General features: G+C 44.3%; 1 protein-coding gene across 3 annotated transcripts in view; it reads right to left on the bottom strand.

Moving 5' to 3' along the window:
- Positions 1 to 10,477: 10,477 nt before the first annotated feature.
- The window catches only part of LOC131466600 (axin-2-like), a 54,881-nt gene continuing 45,081 nt past the window's right edge, over positions 10,478 to 20,277 (bottom strand). For all 3 annotated transcript variants that reach the window (XM_058639958.1, XM_058639957.1, XM_058639956.1), the window contains 7 exons: positions 19,047 to 19,187; positions 17,753 to 18,171; positions 17,512 to 17,661; positions 17,168 to 17,401; positions 16,882 to 16,986; positions 16,217 to 16,342; positions 10,478 to 12,846 (listed from right to left, as the gene is read on the bottom strand). In XM_058639958.1, coding sequence (XP_058495941.1) covers positions 12,720 to 12,846; positions 16,217 to 16,342; positions 16,882 to 16,986; positions 17,168 to 17,401; positions 17,512 to 17,661; positions 17,753 to 18,171; positions 19,047 to 19,187 — 1,302 coding nt within the window. In that variant the 3' untranslated portion in view covers positions 10,478 to 12,719. The remainder of the gene's footprint in view (positions 12,847 to 16,216; positions 16,343 to 16,881; positions 16,987 to 17,167; positions 17,402 to 17,511; positions 17,662 to 17,752; positions 18,172 to 19,046; positions 19,188 to 20,277) is intronic.

The raw sequence follows: 20,277 nt of genomic DNA, 5'->3' as shown, positions 1-20,277 counted from the left end.
TACACACACACAACCCAGACATGTGTAAACTCTTGGTGTGGTTTAACTTGTTTTGGATGGTGAACATCAGTGTTGATGGGTTGGATCATCTTAGCCACTAAATGGTTATGGAAACTGATCTGGTTTCCATTTTAATTCACAAGACAAAAGGACAGGAGAAAAAAAAAGAACTGATATAAATCACATGCATACTAAAATGTCCATTATATCATTATTTAATATTAAGTTGATGATTCCCTCATTTGTCTCATCTCTTCTCTTCCCTGTGTTCTGTTAGAGTCACATGACAGAGCCTAGTTTTTATCCCTGTGGTTCCTGGGAGGCCTCCAAACCCAGAGTGGCCTCACCACTTTCCCCGCAGCCGTCTGGGGAATGGACTGTGGACCTGAAGGTATGTGTGAGGCACAACACTGAACCAGCAGAGCTGTCTCAGGATAAAAGCGCAGAGAAATTCCCCCGTTTCTAAAAAAGAGCTCAGTTCAGTATTGTCAGCGGCAGCCACACCCAAGCAAGACATGCATTGTTGACCGTGTCTGGTTGCTGCAGCAGGTTCTTTGTGGTTTATGTCAGGATCTTGGAACACAGCTTGTATATCGTTTCGTACTGTGCCACCTATTGATGCTGAAACAAAACCACAATTTGCATTACCACTTCACGTGGGTCAGATGAAACTGAAGCAATCTCATTGTGCACTTTTGGATCAGAGTAACAGGGGAGGTGTGGTGGGACGGTTATATGAACAAACACTTTATTAGATACACAGGACACTCAGTGTGGTCTTCTGCTGATGGAGCCCATCTTCTCCATGTTTCCACATGTGTGTTCAAAGACGATCTTCTGCATATATAACCCGTGGTTATTCGGGTTACTGCTGCAAGTCACTGTTGCCTTTCTATCATTTCGATCCAGTTTGGCCATTTACCTCTGACCACAACAATATCTTTTTAGATGGTCCGACCATTGTCTGTAAATCCACAAGATGTTATGCATGAAAGTGTCAATCAGCAGTTTCTGAAATACTCAGACCAGCCCATCAGGCACCAACAACCAAGTCTTTTAACTTAACTTCCACAGGAGGAAATGCATTGGAGTTGCTGCAATGTGATTGGCTGTTCAGCTATTTATGAAGAAATGTTGACGATTGTTGTTAATATCGTGGCTCTGACTACGTATGCTCACTGAAAGGTCTAAAAATACTGTGGAACTGCAGACAATGTCAGCTAAGGGGGCGGTCTCTAATGCGTCCTGAGGACAGATTGCACCCATGCATGCTCAGGAATGTGACCACATGCGTCCTCAAACCACCTCAGAATGTGGTTTTTGTGATTGGATTCTGAGGATGCATTCGGTGCATTCAGACCTGTACTTAACTCTGTCCGCATGTGATCTGATCACTCAGGACGGATGTTAATACCAGGTCTGAACTGCTTGTCCAGAACCACCAACTCATGAGCCGACGTCCAGCGCCTCAGTGTGGAGCTGCTTCACTGGATTGATCTGTCTCAGATATAACTTCATGACAGAAATGATATCTGAGTAAAGTCCTTTCAAACCTCAAACCATATTTTCGTTTGTATACCGCGATGAAGCAAAGTAATGTGCGCCAACGCGTTAACAAGACTGTTGGTTGCAATTTCTCGAAGGGAGTTTGGTCAAAGCATTCATGTGAAATGTGAAAAAAAGAACACAACGCCATAAGAACTGTATTTTTAGAAATGCCGCTCCCAATATTCAGGATGGTACAAGAAAAGACAAGAGTCTGATGGATTGAAAATACACCACACACCCTCCGAGCTGAGGCCACAGGCGAAGCCTTTCGAGGGACTGCATTCCGATGGGTCACTGAGGAATGTGGACAAAGTTGCGTGCCACGACAAACTTGTGTTATCGAATCATTTGGCCTTTCTGAAGTTCTGAACAATGGCGGTTCGAGTAGTGGTCAGCATAGACCAACTTTGGGCCACATGGCATTACCCTATCTCTGTCTCTCCTCTTGAGATCTGAGAACGATTCGGTCCTGTGGTGTTTACTGACGAAAGAAGACTGCTAAATAGAGCTGTGGTTCACCAATCTGTAAATATGGCCCTTGCCAGCCAAATTGTTCCCCTTGTTGACAGTGGTTTGGACCTAGAAGCTCTATCTTGCCCAAAGAACACAGGCTTCCCTTGGGGGTGGTTTGAGACCCAACAGGGGGTAGTTAGACAAAATAGACAATGCCTATCCACTCTTGACACAGAGCTGGCAGAGGTAGAGAGAAAGGGTAAGAGACGCATGGATGCTCCCAAAATAAATGAACAAAAGTTGACCAAAAAGACTGCTCTTTAAATCCAGGGCCAGGAATCTACTATATCCCTTTTCTCCCTTGAACACTGGGCAGATTGTAGGCACAGAACTGCCAGTCATGAGATAATAAATCAGCGTTATCCACAGTTTCTCACACACATAAAAAAACAGTCCCTCATCCCAATCACAAAATGAGTTTGAACAAATTCTATTTCCTTACTTCAAAAAAAAAAGCCCTATGAGTTGTTGGCTCACTTATCATGAGCCAAATAATCGACTATTTATTCAAATAAATATCATGTTATTTAAAGATTTTGAAAAAAAAAGCGTGAAGTATTATTGTGTGAGGAAGAGGAGGATGATGAGTATTGTGAGCAAATCTGCCTCCTGTGAAAAGTCCGTAGCTGAATTAGCTGAACGATGGAGTTACTGAGAGAGCTCGATGTTTAACTACGTGAGAGTATAAGATTTCTTTTGGGTAAAGTCAGAAGCAGAAGGAGCAGAGATCTGCACTCATGCTCAACAGGCATTTAGGTTTTGTTGAATGTAGATATTCCCTCCAGATAACAGACACCCCCGAAACACCCACATACACACCACCCTCACACCACAACGACAGACTAACCAGATAGTTCAGGGAAGCTGAAAAGATAAGTAAACTTGACTACACAAGGGGGGGGGGGCTGGGGGCAGACAGTCAGACTGAAGGAAGGTAGGGAGGGGAGAGAGAGAGAGAGAGAGAGAGAGAGAGAGAGAGAGAGAGAGAGAGAGAGAGAGAGAGATCTCCAGCAGAGCCAGCCGAATGAAGGCTCCAGGTGGTTTTGGATGAGTTTCAGAGGTCAGCTGCAGTTAAAGCCTCGAGCTCGGACTGTTCACACGTGCACGCACACACACACACACACACACACGAGGGTGAGCGTTTGGTGACAGCAGACACGTTTGACTGCAGCATCACGGTGTATCCTCTATCATCCTCATTATTGTGTGTGTGTGTTCCATGAACGCTCGTCGTCACATCATCATGTTGCTTTGACACTAACGATGGTGACACTGAATACACTCCCCATACGTGTGTGTGTGTGTGTGTGTGTGTGTGTGTGTGTGTGTGTGTAATCGCTTTACAAAGAAAATCATTGGCCTTAAGATAAGCCTTTACTTACAGTAAGGGGTTTCCTTTGTGGAGGCTGCCATGTTTCTTCAGCAGCCTGAATAGACTTAGATTTTCCATGTTGAAACATAAGCTTGACTTTACTAATGATGGTGAACATCTTTACCCACAAATCCTGCTAATCTGCATAATACAAACACACACAGGTCATTCAAGGAATCTCTGCTCCTTCAATGTGATGGAAACTGTCAAGATGTCAGAGAGAGGCAATGTTCTTTCAACTAACTTTATTTAAAAAAAGATTTGGACAAAACCAAACGTCAGGTGTTTTCTTTTGATAGATTTACACTTTCTGAGAAATGATGCTTTCATTTAGACGGGACATTTAACTATCACTCAAGAGACAACAACAACAATAAACTATTTATATCACACTTTTCTGAACAAACGTTAGAATCCAATCAAGTCTAATCAAGTGTTTTCCTGATAAGTTAAGGAAGGAAAGAACAACAGAACAGAGAAAGACAAACACAACAACACAAAGGAAAACAGGAAAGAAAAGACACAACAAATAATAAACTGATTCAAATAGAAACACACACACACACATATACTGGATATATATATATATATATATATATTACAGAAAACAAGACAAAAGTGCTGCACTGTGTGTCTGTGTGAAGGTAGCCTGAGCCAGCATGTTTGGTTGGAAATGTCAAACTATGGAAACACTCTTGTTGTCAGCTGAGATTGAGCCTGAGAGGCTAAACTGTGGAGCTAATGGATGGTTTTCTGTGGCACGGTCGTCCTAAACTGCACCAGACTCACATTCAGTCCAGTTCACCAAACCTCTGCTCACGTCTTCATCTTTTCACCAGGTTCCAGTGTTTATGCATTTACTGAGATTGCTGTCGGGATTGTCAGAGAGAAAGGAGGGTTTATTTTTCTTTCTTTTCTCTCTTTCTTTTTTTTCCCTGTGCAATCTCTTGCCTTCAGAAACCATTAATGCCCATTCAACATCAACATCAAGGCACCGCTTTGATGTTTATTCTGGCAACAGACCTCTTTCTTTCTCCGCTGCCTGCTGCTCTCTCTCTCTCCGTCTCTCACTCTCTCTGTCTCTGTCTCTCTCTCTCTCCCTCCCTTATCCCTTCCTCTTCCCTTCGCTCACACTTTACGGTGACTGTACGATCAAATAATTAAAGGGATTGTCGTGGAAATGATTTTTACCTGGCAATTAAATATGTAAAGTCGAGCAGGCAGCGTATGAGAAGGCGATTAAAGGGCCCACTGCAAATCTACAAAGGCTCCAGCAGCACAATAGGCAGCAGCAGCAGCAGCCTCAGCCTGCCTCACACACTAGCTTAGCCTGGGGAGTGAGCGGTGCCTCTTTATACCAGACTCTCACAGCCATGTTTACAATAACCTCAACCATGCTATGCCAATTACCACCATGTGAGGAGAAATGTATGCCATTTCCTTGAGAAAAGACGGGGATGAAGGTAGCAGAGTGTGGGACATGTGGGACATGTGGGACATGTGGGCACCGGGGCGGTGGGAACACAAAGAGAACGCTGGCAGTAAAATACAAGTTCCTCCTCTAATGCAAAGACACTGAGAGAATTGTGCACTTCAGATAAAACCCACGTCCAGTCTCATACGTTCTCATTTTAAAGCTGTTTTAGGAGAGAGTTTCAGCTCCATATCAGACACAGTTCATCAGACCATTCAGCTGCACTGCAGGTGTGCTGAAGCAAAATGTGCGTTTCATTTGTAGTCGGAACACGGAACTTCCGGGTTCCACAGGAACGCCGCTGAACTCGGGTTTCCAACTGGGATACTCCACTCCTCCTACACGGCCGTGGTTTCCTTCACAGTAAAACGAGGGTCTGCATCAATCTAACGTTCTGTGCATGCACACTCCATTTGTGTGTTCTTATATTCTTTGATCTGGGATGAGTTGGACAGGTTTGGGTATGAGCGGCCCTCGTAGTATCCATGGTAACCATCTTCTTTGTTGTCTCTTTTCTCACCAAATCCTAAACGCGCCACAGCAGCTGCACTGGAGGGAGCGTGCACACTCAGCACAGGGTCAAAGGTCAAAGAACTCGCACACATCCACAAAGTGTCCACACGCACGCAGGTAGACGAGAAGAGCCATCGCAGACCTCTATGATCAGAGTGTATGATCCAGGCCTGACGAGTCAAACCCAGAGCAGGGGAAACTGAAATGAAGCGTTAATGGAGCTTTTCATTCACAGCTGGTTGTCAAGTTCAGACCTAAATCAGGGCAAAGTGGACGAGGGATGAGCAGAAACTATCAATGTCAACTTCACGGCATGTTTTCAAGCAACTAGGTTTGACCAACGTACTTTACAAGGCAACAATACAAGTCAAATACGAACATGTTAAAGTCGTAAAGAGGTCAAATCCATAAGATCTGTTCTGATCAAATGTTCTCATCTCTAGGGAAAGGCCACAGAGAAGAAATGAGACATTAAAGGTGATTTAAGATGTTTAACAGCAGATTTATTCACATGAGCACAGATACTGGTCAAAACTATCACTGGATTGAATTTTGGAAATACAAAACTGTGTCAGATTAATATTTCACTAAACACAAACTTGTAAATAAAATGTAAATAAAAAGCATGATTTCTCCTTTATGTGAGCAGATTATTGCTTTATAACGGTTGATTATGATTAAGTGATAAATGCATCAGTACAAATCTGTTGGTCGTTTAAAACAACTCACTGAGATCAGCGTCAGTGGATACTCGAGGTTGTTGAGAGAGAGTTTTTTTTAATGCAATCAAGCTTCCGTAAAAACTGGGTCTTCAGTCTACGTTAGCCTACGTGAAACCTGCGATGCTCCACAACAAAGCATCTATTCGGACTGGAATGCCACAGAAAGGCTGACACAAGACAGGAGGAGGAGGAGGAGGAGGAGGAGGAGCGGTGGTGGTGGTGGGGGCCGAGCTCCTGATGTGCAGGAGAGGGAATGCGACAGTCAATGTCCATCTATCAACACTTTGGTGGGGAAAAATGCAAGCAATTTTCCTGGATAGGTTTCCCTTCAAAGCCACAGCCCCAAGAGGCTGTAAAAATAGAGTTGGGGGGAGGCGGGGGAGACGGGGGAGGCAGGGGAGGTGGAAGGGTGGAGGGTTACACCTGCCCTGTTCTACACAGTTGAACAGAAACGAGCTGTTCAGCCTGATTAAAGCCTCGTCATTGTGGAGTTAAGACCATGAAGGGCTTGATTTGAAGGTTTAAGGGGAGAATGTAACGCATTGATTATGTGTTGGACGTTTGGCCGCTCGGCGCCTTTGATGGAAACAGTGGTGTGAGAAATATGAAATCAGAAATGTGCTTTAAAGTTCCAGTGTGTAAGAATTCCATCCCACTGGTGATGCACACAGGCTCAGTGCATCAGTGCACACTCATCCTCTGGCTGTTATTAGCTTAGCCGTCATTAATTCATCATTTTTAATGATTATATATATTAAACTTGAGACAGACTGTAACATTCAGTGTGTTTACATGCTTGTTAAAAGTCTGACTTTAGTCGGACTAAGACAATTATTTTTGGTTTTCTTTATGTCATGTAAACACTTAAGTGGAGCTAGTCTTAGTCGGACTAACATGCCTGGATAATGTGAGTCATAGTCCAATTACTCCTGCATGTATGTGCTTAGTCAGACTGGAGATAGACTTCTGCACCAAAATGTCCTCACCGTCTTTGACCTGGACGTAGAAGGACGTCTTTCTTTGGACAACACAGCAACCACAAGAGCCGTCCTCCATCTCATTTGTATCACTGTATCATCTTAGTCGGACTACGGCCTTAGCTGGATTAAACTGTGCATGTGACACTGAGCTAACCCCGATCCACTTGTTGCTTCCTTGTTTTGTTTCCAGAGCTTTTGTAATTTTGCCATTTCAAGCTACGTTGATGACAGAAACATCACAGGCCGTGAAAACAGGGTTCATGTTGTGCTTTCACTAATCCCACGTGTCGCTACAAAGATGCTTGAAAGAAGCTTTAGTGAACATTTTTAAACACTTAAAACAACAACTTCCTCCACTCGTCCATTGTCTCTGGTACATTTATTAGATTAATGTGGTCATTTTCATCGTGAGGTCATTTACATCGAGAACACAGGCAGCCCTCTGGAAAGCCAACCCTTTGCCTAAAGTACAAATATTCTATAATGCTTATTCTAAGGCTACAAAAACCAAGCAGGTTTTATTTTTAATACAGTTATACTCTTGTACACACACATTAATAAGTAGTATATTCAATGTCTGCCACTAAACTGTCCTAAATATCACATAGTGGAGCTTTAAGAAGTATCTCATAGATGAGAACTGGTGGTTTTTCTGTGTGAGGAACAACAGTCAGACGAGAGAGAGAGAGAGAGAGAATCATTTAGTGGTAAAAGAGAACGTGTCAGTAACGACTTTCGTTATCTCCTCTCTTGTGCGGCGACATCTGCTTTTTCTCTTTTTTCATGTCCACAGTTTGAATTGAGGGACTGAACGCAGACCATCGCTCTCACACAATGATTTTCACCCCCACTGCTGAAATAAAGCCAGATAATTGAGGCAAACATGGCATCGGGGATGCAGGGTGCTTCATTACCGTGTTGACTGTCAGAGAGTATAGCGCTGGTCCTTGTTGTTCTTTAAAAAGACCAATTAGCCCATGCCCCTATTTCCATGCCTAATGTCTCCCATTAAGTGCTGAATACAGAGCCCCGCATGTTTAACCACAGAGGGACTGTAATGCATGAAAAGGTTACAAGCATTTAGTAATTACTGTTTACGCTGGGAATTAACTGCTCACACTGAATCTAAACTCAACCTTTTTAACCATTAATTAGTGATGTCTTTATTTTGTTGTTTTTGTGCCAGCTGCTTTTGAAACTCCTGACATTTGTTCTTGTGTGAAGTGAAAATCCTTCTTCTGTCTGCACTGGGATGTTGTTTCTTCATTACTGAGGAGGACATTTAAGTTAACTGTGAGGAATAATTCATGGTTTTTAACAACGGGTTCCATACGTCACAGATTCATAGGATACAGACTTGCAGTGGAAGGTAAGGTGAGAGTCACTCAGCTATAACAGGCAACTTCACACACTGAACCGTGAGCACTACAGCTGGGCCTTCACCTCAGCCATCACTGCCGAGTAAATAAATCATCGCGGAAAAATGCAACAGTATGATGAATTGAAAGCGTTAAACAACTGTAATTCTGTAACTAACGACGACAAGGATGTAAACAAATAGACCATAACATCAATCACATTCTCAACATTAACTTCATAAAACTGGAGACCATTATGGCTACATAGTTGAAATTAAATAAACATACTCAGTGCAAACATAGCCAACATCTGGAAATATAAAAGGATGTCACCCCGTGACACCGAGGCTCATTTCATCACCATGGACAGCGCTGTGAAATCACGGCGCACAACAAACCAGACATAAACAAATAAATTCATGATCATCCTCAAACTACAAGACAATTTCAAATGCACAAGCTGGTAATACAAAGACTATTTTTTAAGATACAATGAAGTGCGGTGCGCCCCGCCCCCCGCGCGGCGACTCACAGCCGGCGCGTGTCGGCCGTGACTCACGTTCGCCGCGCGGCACAGTCCACCGGCGGCCGGGGAGAGGACCCGCGAGTGGATCCTTCCACACATTGTCAGTTTTTAGTATGTGTATGTGTGTTTTTTGAGCTTTTCCCTAATAGGAGTGTCAGAGCCACTCAATACACTGTAATGCAGAGCATATTGTCATGAAAAGCCAGCACTTTTCAAAGCACACTTAAGCTCTGGTTATTGTCCGTGCACTTTTCTAAACACAGTGACGCCCTTGATGCGGATTACAACATAGACCTACCTTACATGAAAACCACATCCATTCTCGGTCTTTCCTTGTGAAGTGGGCGATGGCAGCGTCGTCAAGTTTGTCCTTTGACTTGAGCTCCAAAAGAAGTCCTTTCTCTATGGACATCAGTACCAAAGCTCCCAGGCGATCCTGTCCAGTACTGGTTCTGGCGTTCAGAGCCGAGTAAGAGCGCTCCACGGGGGAGGTGGACACGGGGCTGGTCAGCAGCAGGTGAGGGGACACAGCTGCGGCATGCTCTCAGTCAGCTCGTTAAGTGTCACAAAGTGCAGCAGGTCTGATGGCTCCTGGACTCAAAGTTGGACAAACTTTGAGTCCAGGACTGTCACTTCAATGTTGAGCCGGCGGAAGTCAAAGTGCAGCTTCCGGTACGCTGTGCGCGCGTCAACAACGAATAACAATGTTTTTCCACTTTCAGAACCTTGTCTTTTAAATCCACTTCTGGAGTTGGACTAACATTTTTTATGACTTGAAGTTTTTCTGTGAAAGGCCGCCTTGACAAAGCTATCCATGCTATCAAGCTAGCCACAACACCGCGCTCTCAACCTCGCGCAGCACTCTGGGGGGCGTGGTCTGCAGTTAGACGTGCGAAGGACGAGGAGCTTTGTTTTTGACCCGCCCACTTCAAATCAAACCGTGATTGGTCAATGTGCCCATCACTCTCCAAACTAAAACACAGGACAGTAACCCTTTCATTGCTGATGGGAACTTGACAGTAAACTTAACTTTAGAACATAGATGAGAGAAAATGTGTTAAATGTATTGTATTAAATTCAATGACAGATTTTTTAATCTTATATATATATATATATATATATGTATATATATATATAATTATGCATTAAATGCATTAAAGGTCTCTCATTAACATTTCATATTATACATACGATTCTAAAAGCCACCAGGACACTGTGAGGCTTGATATATGATCGGCTAAATAAAACTCATACTCAGCTTTGTATTTATAGATTTGTTAAACTCTATGAACCCTCATACATGTTTATATGAAACCTTTATGGTTTCCTTAAGTGGACTTAACTCTCTAATCTTCCTTTACTGAGGGTTGTTTCAGTATGAACTGGCTGTAACGTGCAATCATGTTAACACAAGACACGCATGTTTTTGTACCTTCATACAGACAATTCCACACACACACACACAGCAGTGTTCATTTGAAAAATATAAAACTTTAATAAAGGCTACATCTCTCAATAATTACAATAATTATAGGTCCATGTAAATCTTTAAATGAAACTCTTTATATAATGTATAATTTACAGTTTAGATAGAATGAAACAAAACAAAAACAAACAAAAAAAAGAGGCCATGGTGTAAAAACAAAAAAACATGATTACAGGATATTATTAAAAGCATAAAAATATCTTTTCAACATAAAACCCTTCTGAGAATCAAGGGATATATATTAAAACCCTGAAACAGGGTAGCACATGGTATGGCATCCATGTAGGCACAGGTGCTGAACTCATTAAACACCAGCGATAGTGTTTGATGTGTGTTTTGTTTCTGTGTGTGTGCATCACATGTTTCAGTATCCATACTTCAGAATGCATAATTACAATGTATACAGGAACTCTGCTTTATACGATGTTACTGTAACAACATTCATAAAGGATATCAAAGCCATAATTCTTCACTGTTCACTTTTTTTCTTCCTTTTTTTGTGTTTTTTATGTTTGTTTTTGACACACTAGCGGACTTCCGTTACTCTCAGTGACACAAACTGCTTCTTGTGAGCACGAGTTATTTTAACACGTGGGCTGTAAACACTGCCATTATGAGACTGTAGCATACAACTTGTGCTTCAGGTGTGTGTGTGTGTATATCTGTAACTACACATACACACACACAACCACAACCAAACCTCTGTGCGATGCCTGGTTCACAAACAAAGGCACAACAAAAGAAAAGATTGAGCTCCATCCCTGGACTGACAGACGGACAAAAACACGGGCCAAGGAAACGCTAGTGTGACAAACTTAACATTACAAACTATCAGCAGCATTTAAGACTGGGATTGCCCATAAGGATAAAGGAGGGAGAAAGTCTCAGGCTACATCCATGACTTACTGTGTTTTAATATTAAAAAACGGAGTTTTTCAAATAAAAAAAGATCTGTGTCCATAATAAAACGGCGTGTTCAGGTACAGAGGCCATGCACATGCCGGTGTTAATAAGAGTTTGTCCTGTGCAGTTGTTTGCTTAGTCGCAGAGAACAATATTAACAATATTAATTAAGAATCAATGGTGAAAAGTAAGTAAGTAGTTGACAAAGCTTTTCCTTCACAGCCAATACTTGAGTCGTGGCTGATAAGAAGCAGGCAGTGAATGTGTTTCCAAAGTTCTCAACTTTTGCCTGTCCAGACTGAAACGCAGCCCCCGAGTTTTCAAAAGTCTGTTTTTGAGGCTCTAAAATGGCAGTGTATCGTGAACAGTGGGTGAAACAGAGTCGTATGGATGTAGCCTCAGACGGGACCACTGCTCAGGTTGTTAGTTTGGGTCAGATGGGGCTACAAGGCTATGGGAGGTGCTAGGCTAGTGTCACATCCTTTGTGTTAAGTAAAAAAAAAAAAAAACATAAATTCACACACGAAACAATATCACCACAGTATTCTCCCAACATTCAAAGCAGCTTGCCCATTGGCTGAAATAAGGGAGGGGGAGGGACAAAGGGTTTGAGAAGTTTTAGGAAGGGGGTAAAAAAAAAAAAAAAACGGGAAAGGCGTGGGTTGTTTTTCAATAAATACTTAATAAAAACTTTCAACTCATGACAAAAAGCATCTATTATATATAATACATGTATATATACATATTTGCATGTATGTATATGCACACGTACGGACATTTCTGTGACGATGTTGGAGTGTGGAGTTAAGAGCAGGGTGGCGCCGCCGCCGCCGCGTCTTCAGTGCTCGGCCAGGAAGCCGGTGTGAGCGCACCATCAGTCTCTCGTCACATCTCAACAAAACAGTCATGTACATCTTCAGTGGTTATATTCAAGAAGAGGTGAGGGTCTCTCCCACCCCCACTGGCCTCCAAACATCATCCTCCTCCTCCTCATATTGGCCTTTAAAAGTCTGTCACGTCGTTCCCTTGTGTTTCTAAGGCTGATTGGTTGAGAAAGTCAGGGAGGTGAGGCTCCTCCTCTGGGTTCGGTATACTTCATTGGCTCATCTTCCTTCAATCGCTCCTCTTGTGCTGGATATATTAACTCTGTTTAGCTTAATATTAGGAATTAAAAAAAAAACAAACAATAAAACAAATAAAGGGAGTCCAGAGTGTTCGTGTTAATTACATAGTCAGAGTCACTTCCTCAAGTTTTTTTTTGTAGGGACAGTTTAGCTTTTGGTTGGGCAAGGAAGGGCATCGGTTGTTTGGCAACAAAGTGGCTTTAGTCCATCCTCTCCACCTTGCCCAGGACCTTGCCCTCATACATGGGCAACACGGCGGCATCCTCCCACACCTCCTCAAACACGGCACCGCACTCAAACTCATCACTCTCCCTCTTGAAATAGTACCTGAAGAAGAGAAGCAAAGAGAAACAGGCTGTGATTAGAGTGTGTTCAGTGTGGGCGTATGTTTAAAAAACAACAAAACAAAAGTCCAACTTAAAGACCTGAGCGTGTAAGCATGGAAATTTCCCATCACCATCATCCTGACCAAAATGACTGTGATTCATCATGTTATTACGATAACTGTAACATTGTCCTTAAAAATGTTGTTTTTAAGACTTGCAAATGGGCGGGGCTTCCTGACGCTAGTTTGGCTCATCAAAACGCTAAAATCATAATAAGATGTTTTTTTTGTTCTACGATTAATCAATGACTGTTCTTGACTTCACAGTTCTTACTGCAGGCTGCTCTTGTTGCACTTCAAAAACAAATCACTAGGTCTGTGTGTGTGTGTCGCTCCAATCATGGAAATTCACCTTGATTAACTTAATGTGAACTCTTTCTACCAAATGCAGCTCATATATTTTATCTTTGTGTTTCAAACCACTTTGAGGAACCTACACATCGACCTGCTTGTGCACCCTTTAGTCCAAATCCAACACACACACACACAAAAATCCAGAAATGGATCCTGCTCAAAACAACTGAGTCATAGCCTTCAAAGGCAGAGCCTGACTCTACATCACACCACTGCACAAACAGAGCTGAACCGTCCGTTTAAACACTCCCTCTAATAATTCAAGCTGCTACAAACAGCCTGTGTGTGTGTGTGTGTGTGTGTGTGTGTGTGTGTGTGTGTGTGCGCGCTTGTCTCCTCCACCAATTGCTCATCTGGAGTGCTGGCCATTCTACAGATGCCTATCTGTCCTGCAAGGTCTTATTAAAGTTGAAGGGTTAATTAGAGGCTGTCTTAAGACCCCCCCCCCCACACACACATACACACACAACCCCCCGGTGTCTCTCTGTGGCTTCTAATTGGGCCGGCTGTCAAATGAAGGGCCTTTCTGTCACACAGGTGCCTGAGAGTCTGCCTGCGACGAGGACCACACTCCACTGCTCAAACATCCACAACGGTCAGAAAACCTGTTTAAACCCGGCTTATAACGGGACTTTCACCAGTTTAAATGTCATTAGCGTAAGAGTTCTGATTTTGATTGGCATGTGAATGTGAACGCGAGAACCAGGCGGACATTCTAATTCCTTCCTCTCCTTCACTGTTAGCAACGCCGTGGTCGGCAGCTAAAAACAGTAAACTTTAGTTTTTAGAAAATTCCTCTCGTGGATCAATTTGAGGGAACCAAAGTAAGAGATGCACCGTGTCGGTGTTTGTGTTAATGGCCGGATGTGAGAGAAGCTCCCTGAGCAGCTTTCTGATCACCAGCCGAGAACAGAGGAAAGAAGAAAGTAGATGGAGAGCGGAGGCCGTCACTTGCTTGGTGACCGGGTGTGATCTGCTGGGATGTGGGCCGAGCCTGAGGGGCTTTACCCTGCGAGGGGGAGGAGGGAGGAGGAGGGGGAGGAGGGTGGCGACTGCTTAGACAGTCTCCTTGAGGTCACGGGTCACCTAGCTAGCCCACTCTTCTCCTTCTTCTCCTTCTTCTTCTCTCAAGCAGAGATAACTCCCAGGGTTAGCTTAGTCCCAGTGACTGTGAAGTCTCCTGGAGCTCCTAATGATTTCTCCTCTCTACTTTCAACCCAGCAAAAGATCAGCGGGAGGGGATTTAATGATAAGCTTTGTAATGGAGAAATGCCTCATTTTGACCATGTGTGTCTGCGTATAGAATGAAAAAAAGAGGAAAATGTTGCTTTTTATCGTTCAGACAACACATGTAAAAATGTGCATATACTGTTTTATTTACCATGTTGATTGTAATGACTCGCAAAACGAAGGAGGCGGAGGCTGTGTTACCGCAGCTGTAAGGACTTTGTACTCAAGTGTGCAGCGATGTGACGCAGGAGTGCTGGCTTTGTGTAATGATATATCATTTTAGCAAACATTTCCTGTCTTGTTGTCTGAGCTTTGTTGGGCAGGATATTTTTGCCTTTTCATCTTCATTAGCAGAAACCCAATGAAAGCACAATCCTGCTAAATTTAACTGGCTAGGTTGTTTTTTTTTTGTCTTCAAAAATCTACATTTTTACACAAATAGTTCAAAGTCATCACTTTGTTTGAGAGAGCGAGGCCGAGGGAGTCTTTCCACTGCAACATGTTTTATGTGGCAGGATTTTTCTCTCTCTCTTCACAACATCTGGCACCAATATCGTCTGGCAGAGCCCCGGCATACTGTTCTCTGCTGCACCACTGCCATGTCCAAATTAACCAACTCCACACTTTGTGCTGCCATTGAAGCCAAACCCCCTCATGCACCCTCCCTCCCTCCCTCACTCACTGAAGAGTTATGGGATAGCAGGGGTGCAGTGACCGCCTTCCTGCTCTTGCCTAACAAGCACATGTGGCTGTAGCCTAATGCTGATGTCATGGGCATTCAGACTTTTTGTCTTTTCAGCAGTATACAACCTGTGCAACACAGCACAACACTGTACAGTCAAGCCTTAAACTTTCTTTTTTATTATTATTATTTGACGTGTAAGTGTTTAGGAACGTCATCTGACATTGACAGCAGACATCTTTGCTGCGTTCACTGTTACCAGTCGCTAACAGAAGACGGTGCTCACGGTATTTGATTTTTTATGTCTGATGCAACAGTGTGGAGGCCTCGCAATGGTCTTTGTGCACAAAATAAAATGGCCCAGGCTTCAAAGCCATTTATTGAAGCTGCCTTACCATGGAAATCAGAACCATATGTGAGAAAGAAATTCAACTTCCCCCCTTCTCTCTCTGTGTGTGTGTGTGTGTGTGTGTGTGTGTAAGCTATGAATACAGAGGATCTGCCCAGTTCCTTTTCAACTGTTGGGCTCCAGTTGTTCACACTCCCACTCAATAGTCAAACATATATACAAGTGGAATAACAAATGCATTAGGGCCGTGCATTGGCAAGAATCTGGCAATATGATACACAAAGACACTACGATAAAGTGTGATGTATTAGAACACCAAAAGCAAAGCCATATATTGTGATTTCTTTACCATATAAAAAACTCTATTTTAAGAAAAACTCTCATGGTAAAAAAATAAAAATGTTTTATGCACAATCAAAATGTTGGTTTCTTTGTCTAGTGAGGAGTGGACGGAGGGACAGAGGGAGTGACATGTCCTAACTAGTGTTTGGAGGACAACCACTAACAGACAAACACACACAAGAGTATCTCCATATCAATAACCCCTTCAGCTAATCCATGTAATATTATGCCATGAAATATGGCGATATTTAAGCATAGATATGTTTAAATGTACATAGATATATAGCCATCCTATAGCATCAAGCCCATCCAAACAGCCCTGATAAACACATCTGTGGAGTGGGATCATATTTACCGGTAGCTGCCTTTCTTGCTAAGCTGCTCCTTGAAGTGTCCCAGGGTGAGGCAGTGGGTCTTCATCATGCTGCGATAAGGAATCTCCTCACCACAGAAGAAGTAGGTGACCACTAGTTCCTTAGACCTGAGGATGCCAAAATGAAAAACAGCGTCAAACTTCTGCACTTGTGAGACCAAATCGTCTTTTAATTGGCGACGCCAACAAACCGCTGGCTCACTGACGGTCATCCAATTAAAAGTAGATCAGATGTCTGTAGTTTTACATCAAACACCTTCCACCTCCTTTTCAGTAACAAACATATGAAGCGGGGTGATAACTTTGAGTTACCAGGGGCTACTTAAAAACATCTTTGTTGGGTTCCAGTGGTGAGTGTGTGTTGTGAGAGATGTTAGGATTCCCCATTAAAGCATTTTAATCTTAAATGATTAAAAGTGAGAGAAGGACTTCAAAGACATAGCTTTGCTGACTCAAAACAGCTCTCTCTCTCTCTCTCTCTCTCTCTCTTTCTGAAGGGGAGGGCAACATATTCTGCAAGGATGGTTGTGAGTAGAGTTTGTAGAGAGATGGTTGTGAAATGTAGAAAACTAGATAGCAAGGAATGAGCAGTAAAAGCATCGAGGTGACGACTTTAAATGCGAGACGTAAAAATAAAACACCCGTACTCGTCTGATTGGAGTCCAGAGGTGGCGAGAGCGTTGTCTCCTGCGGGAAAGGCAGCTGCTGGATGATTCCTGTCTCGCTGAAGGCTGCTGGCTGCTGTAGAGTGCCTGTCAAAATCAGACATCAATGACTGATCAGTGCTCACATCCATGTGAAGAGACACCACAAGATTTTTAGCTTTTTTACACTGTATGCTGCTGTGGTCAATCATCAAGTGGAATAAAGGAGAAATACACGACGGGCAGTCTCTGTTTGTGATGTTGAAATGTTTGCTGCATGTTTGTGTACCTCTGTTTCGGTGGTTTGGAGACCTCCTCCAGTCTGCGGCAGGCCTCCTCCAGCTGGGCCAGGGTGTTGGGCGGGGGCAGTGGTGGCATGGCTGGGTCCTGGATAAACGGGTGACCAGGGTGGTGACCGCGGAGATGACTCCCGCTGCCGATGCCGCCTCCGCCCCAAGAGTAGTGAGTCCGACCGGGCTGGATCTTGGAGTCAAGTGGGCTGGATTTCTTCAGGCCTTGAGTGCTGTGAGGGGAAAACCCAGGTCAATATTCATACACAGTTTCAGCCACTTACAGCTGTGGTAAATGACCTATTTAAAACTAATACATACAGTACAGAAGTGATGTAATTACCTGTGTGGCTTGTGCTTGCCCTGTCTCTCACTCTCTAGGATCCACTGCCAAACATTCTGAGAGCGATCAGTTGCATCTAAGGGAAGGCGTGGTGAGGACACGCCCTCATCCAGGGCCTTGAGCGGCCGTTTGGACAAAGTGCTGCAGCGACTGAGAGGAAAAAAAAGACGAGGCACATTAGGTCGAGAGCAGAAGCGGCTGACTGATGGCAGAGCAATCGCAGTAAAGAAGTAACACTCACGCAGGGCTGAAATCAGAATAATTGGCGCCCCCGGGAGGGCAGAGGCACTGCACACGCTGAGCTGCCTCAGCCTCAATCTGCTCCTTGGTCTTCAGCCCAGCGTGGTGATGGTGGATGTAGTGATGGTGGATGTGCTTCGTGGACTGCCTGCCCGTCATCAGAACCTTGGCCCCAGGAAAACCACTGAAAAGAGGCCCGTGACCCGCCGACACGACCGCACCCGTCCGGTCTGGGGAGCGTGAGCGCGGCGAGTGCCGCACTACACCTGGTGACTGGCAGCCGGGTGTCTTCAGGACACGGGACAGGTGCTCGTCTAAGATAGCCTGCGGGTCTTCCTCGCATTGACTGCCAGATGGGAGCAGAGGGTGATGGAGGGAGGTGTTGTTGGCCGGGTCACTGCTCTCCTCTCTTTCCTCCTCCTGGATGTGCAAAGAAAACAAAGTTGAGTGTCTCAACTTACACCAACTTATATCATACTGTGAAGTCAGCGAGAGCAAACGCTGGGGTAACTTCATTCCAGCTTCCTTTTTGCCTTACTGTTATCTTCACTAACAGGCTTTGGGTGCACTTCATCTATAATGCAGAGCTCGCCTGTGCTTCACAAAGACAGTGGCACCACACACACACACACACACACACAGCAGACTGCCGCCACTGGAGAGCAGCTAAGTGCTAACTATTCAAGTGTGTCTCCAAATTTAAGTCTGAAAGTTGCTCCATATGAAACAGAGGACAGAGAGGAAGAGGGAAGACATCGCTAAACCAAGGCAGACTTCCAAATCCTTCCAAGTCTTTTTTCTGTTCTTCCACAAGCTGCTGAAGAGCTTGTGGAGTGTAATAAGGAACCAAGCTCATCTAGGTAGAATGTTTAGGTTTAAGTGTTGAGCTGCTTTGAACCACATGTTGTACATAAAAAAGGATAGGTAGTGTTTCTTATACAAGAGGTAGGATGGAAGTAGCAGTAAGTCAAAGGTGAGGTAACTATACTAGTTGTATTAAAGACATCTATAAATATTATAATAGTTAACATTCTCCTGAGAAGTCTTTGGTCTCTTGAATGTTCTTTAACACCACACAATGTCACTTTTATCATTTATGATTCCATTGAGAGGAAAACATGAGTGTGAAGGACAGTTGGTGGTTGCAGGCGACATCTGTGAATTTACAGTTTCAAAAGCTGACATGGCAGCAGTCAAATCCTAATCTCAAGGCTTCACAACGGGGAATTTGTTTTGCAAATAAGAGACAAAGTGGTTTTTATACATGCTTAGAACAGGTGTGTGTGCCTCCATACCTCCTGGATCTGCTGCAGCCTCTCTTCCAACGAGCTCATGGTGTCCTGCTCTCTTTTCAGCTTCTCCAGCCGGGCTATGAGCTGGGCGGCAAAGGCAGAGGGCTCAACAGGAGTCATCTCCTTAGGCAGCCGGTATGTCCTCTGCAGGGTAAGCAACACAGGGGAGAGAGCACTTTAGTATGTGTGTGTGTGTGTGTGTGTGTGTGTGTGTGTGTGTGTGTGTAACTGTCTTGCGTCTTTGACAGATGCAATATGGTGCATTAATTAATCCAATACTCATGCCCTAATCCTATCATGTTCCAAAAAAGCCTAATCCAGGTGCCCTTGCCCTCGAGCTAACCTGGACCTTCTCTGCTGCCCACCCCATCCCACCCCACATCTTCTCATGCCCAGTGCCCTTGGCAGTGCCAGGCTGCCGGGCGAGGACGGGGAGAGACGGGGGTGGGGTTGGTGGGGTAGCAGTTGGTCTCGCTTGGAGGGGAGGCCCCCTGCCTGCACCCTCTGTAGCCCGACCAAGCCATCAGCTCGGCAGCCTCTGAAGTCAGCACACTTCAAAGGGCCCTTGTCAAACATCAAACGCGCACTAGGGGTGGGAGGGACACGCGGCTTTAAATCTCCGAATAAAAGCCAGATATCGATGGAGAAGAGAGTGAGGAGACGAGAAGGAAAAAAGGCAGAGGGGGACAAAATTAACAGCATGAAAAAAAGAGGAAGAGGATTGAGATGTGCATTTGTGAAGTGGCAACGGTGGCAGAAAGAGAGCACAAGGCAGAGGAGGAGGGGAGAGCGGGGGGTGGGGGGGTGAGGATAGAGGAGTCAAATACTGGGAAGATCTGAGGGGAAGTAGTAATTTATTTCCTGGCTGCATGCAGGGCAGCTCAGAGGTATTCTAGTCACATTATCCTCCTTCTTCTTTAACTGCATGAGTCGCTTTCTCTCTCCCTCCCTCTCTCCCTCTCTCTCTCTGTCTCTCCCTTTCTTACTTTTTTGTTATGTGGCACACTGGCTTTCTTGATTTTGACTCTTTTTTTTATTGTTGTTCCTCTCATCTCTTTGTAGACACGATGAAGGGAAGAAGAAGAAAGGCAAGTGGAGCTGCTGGCAAAGGAGCGCCAGCCCTGCACGGGGGCCCCTGCTGCCTGGGGCTGGTGCATCATGGGAGACAGAGCCATCTCCAAATCAGGAGGGAGACATTAAAGAAGTGCAAGTGGGAAAGGAAAGAGAGAGAGAG

The sequence above is a fragment of the Solea solea genome, chromosome 10 (assembly GCF_958295425.1).
Source record: "Solea solea chromosome 10, fSolSol10.1, whole genome shotgun sequence".
Taxonomy (NCBI): Eukaryota; Metazoa; Chordata; class Actinopteri; order Pleuronectiformes; family Soleidae; genus Solea; species Solea solea.
Note: the sequence above shows the minus strand (reverse complement) of the source record. Positions and strands in the feature narration are given on the sequence as shown.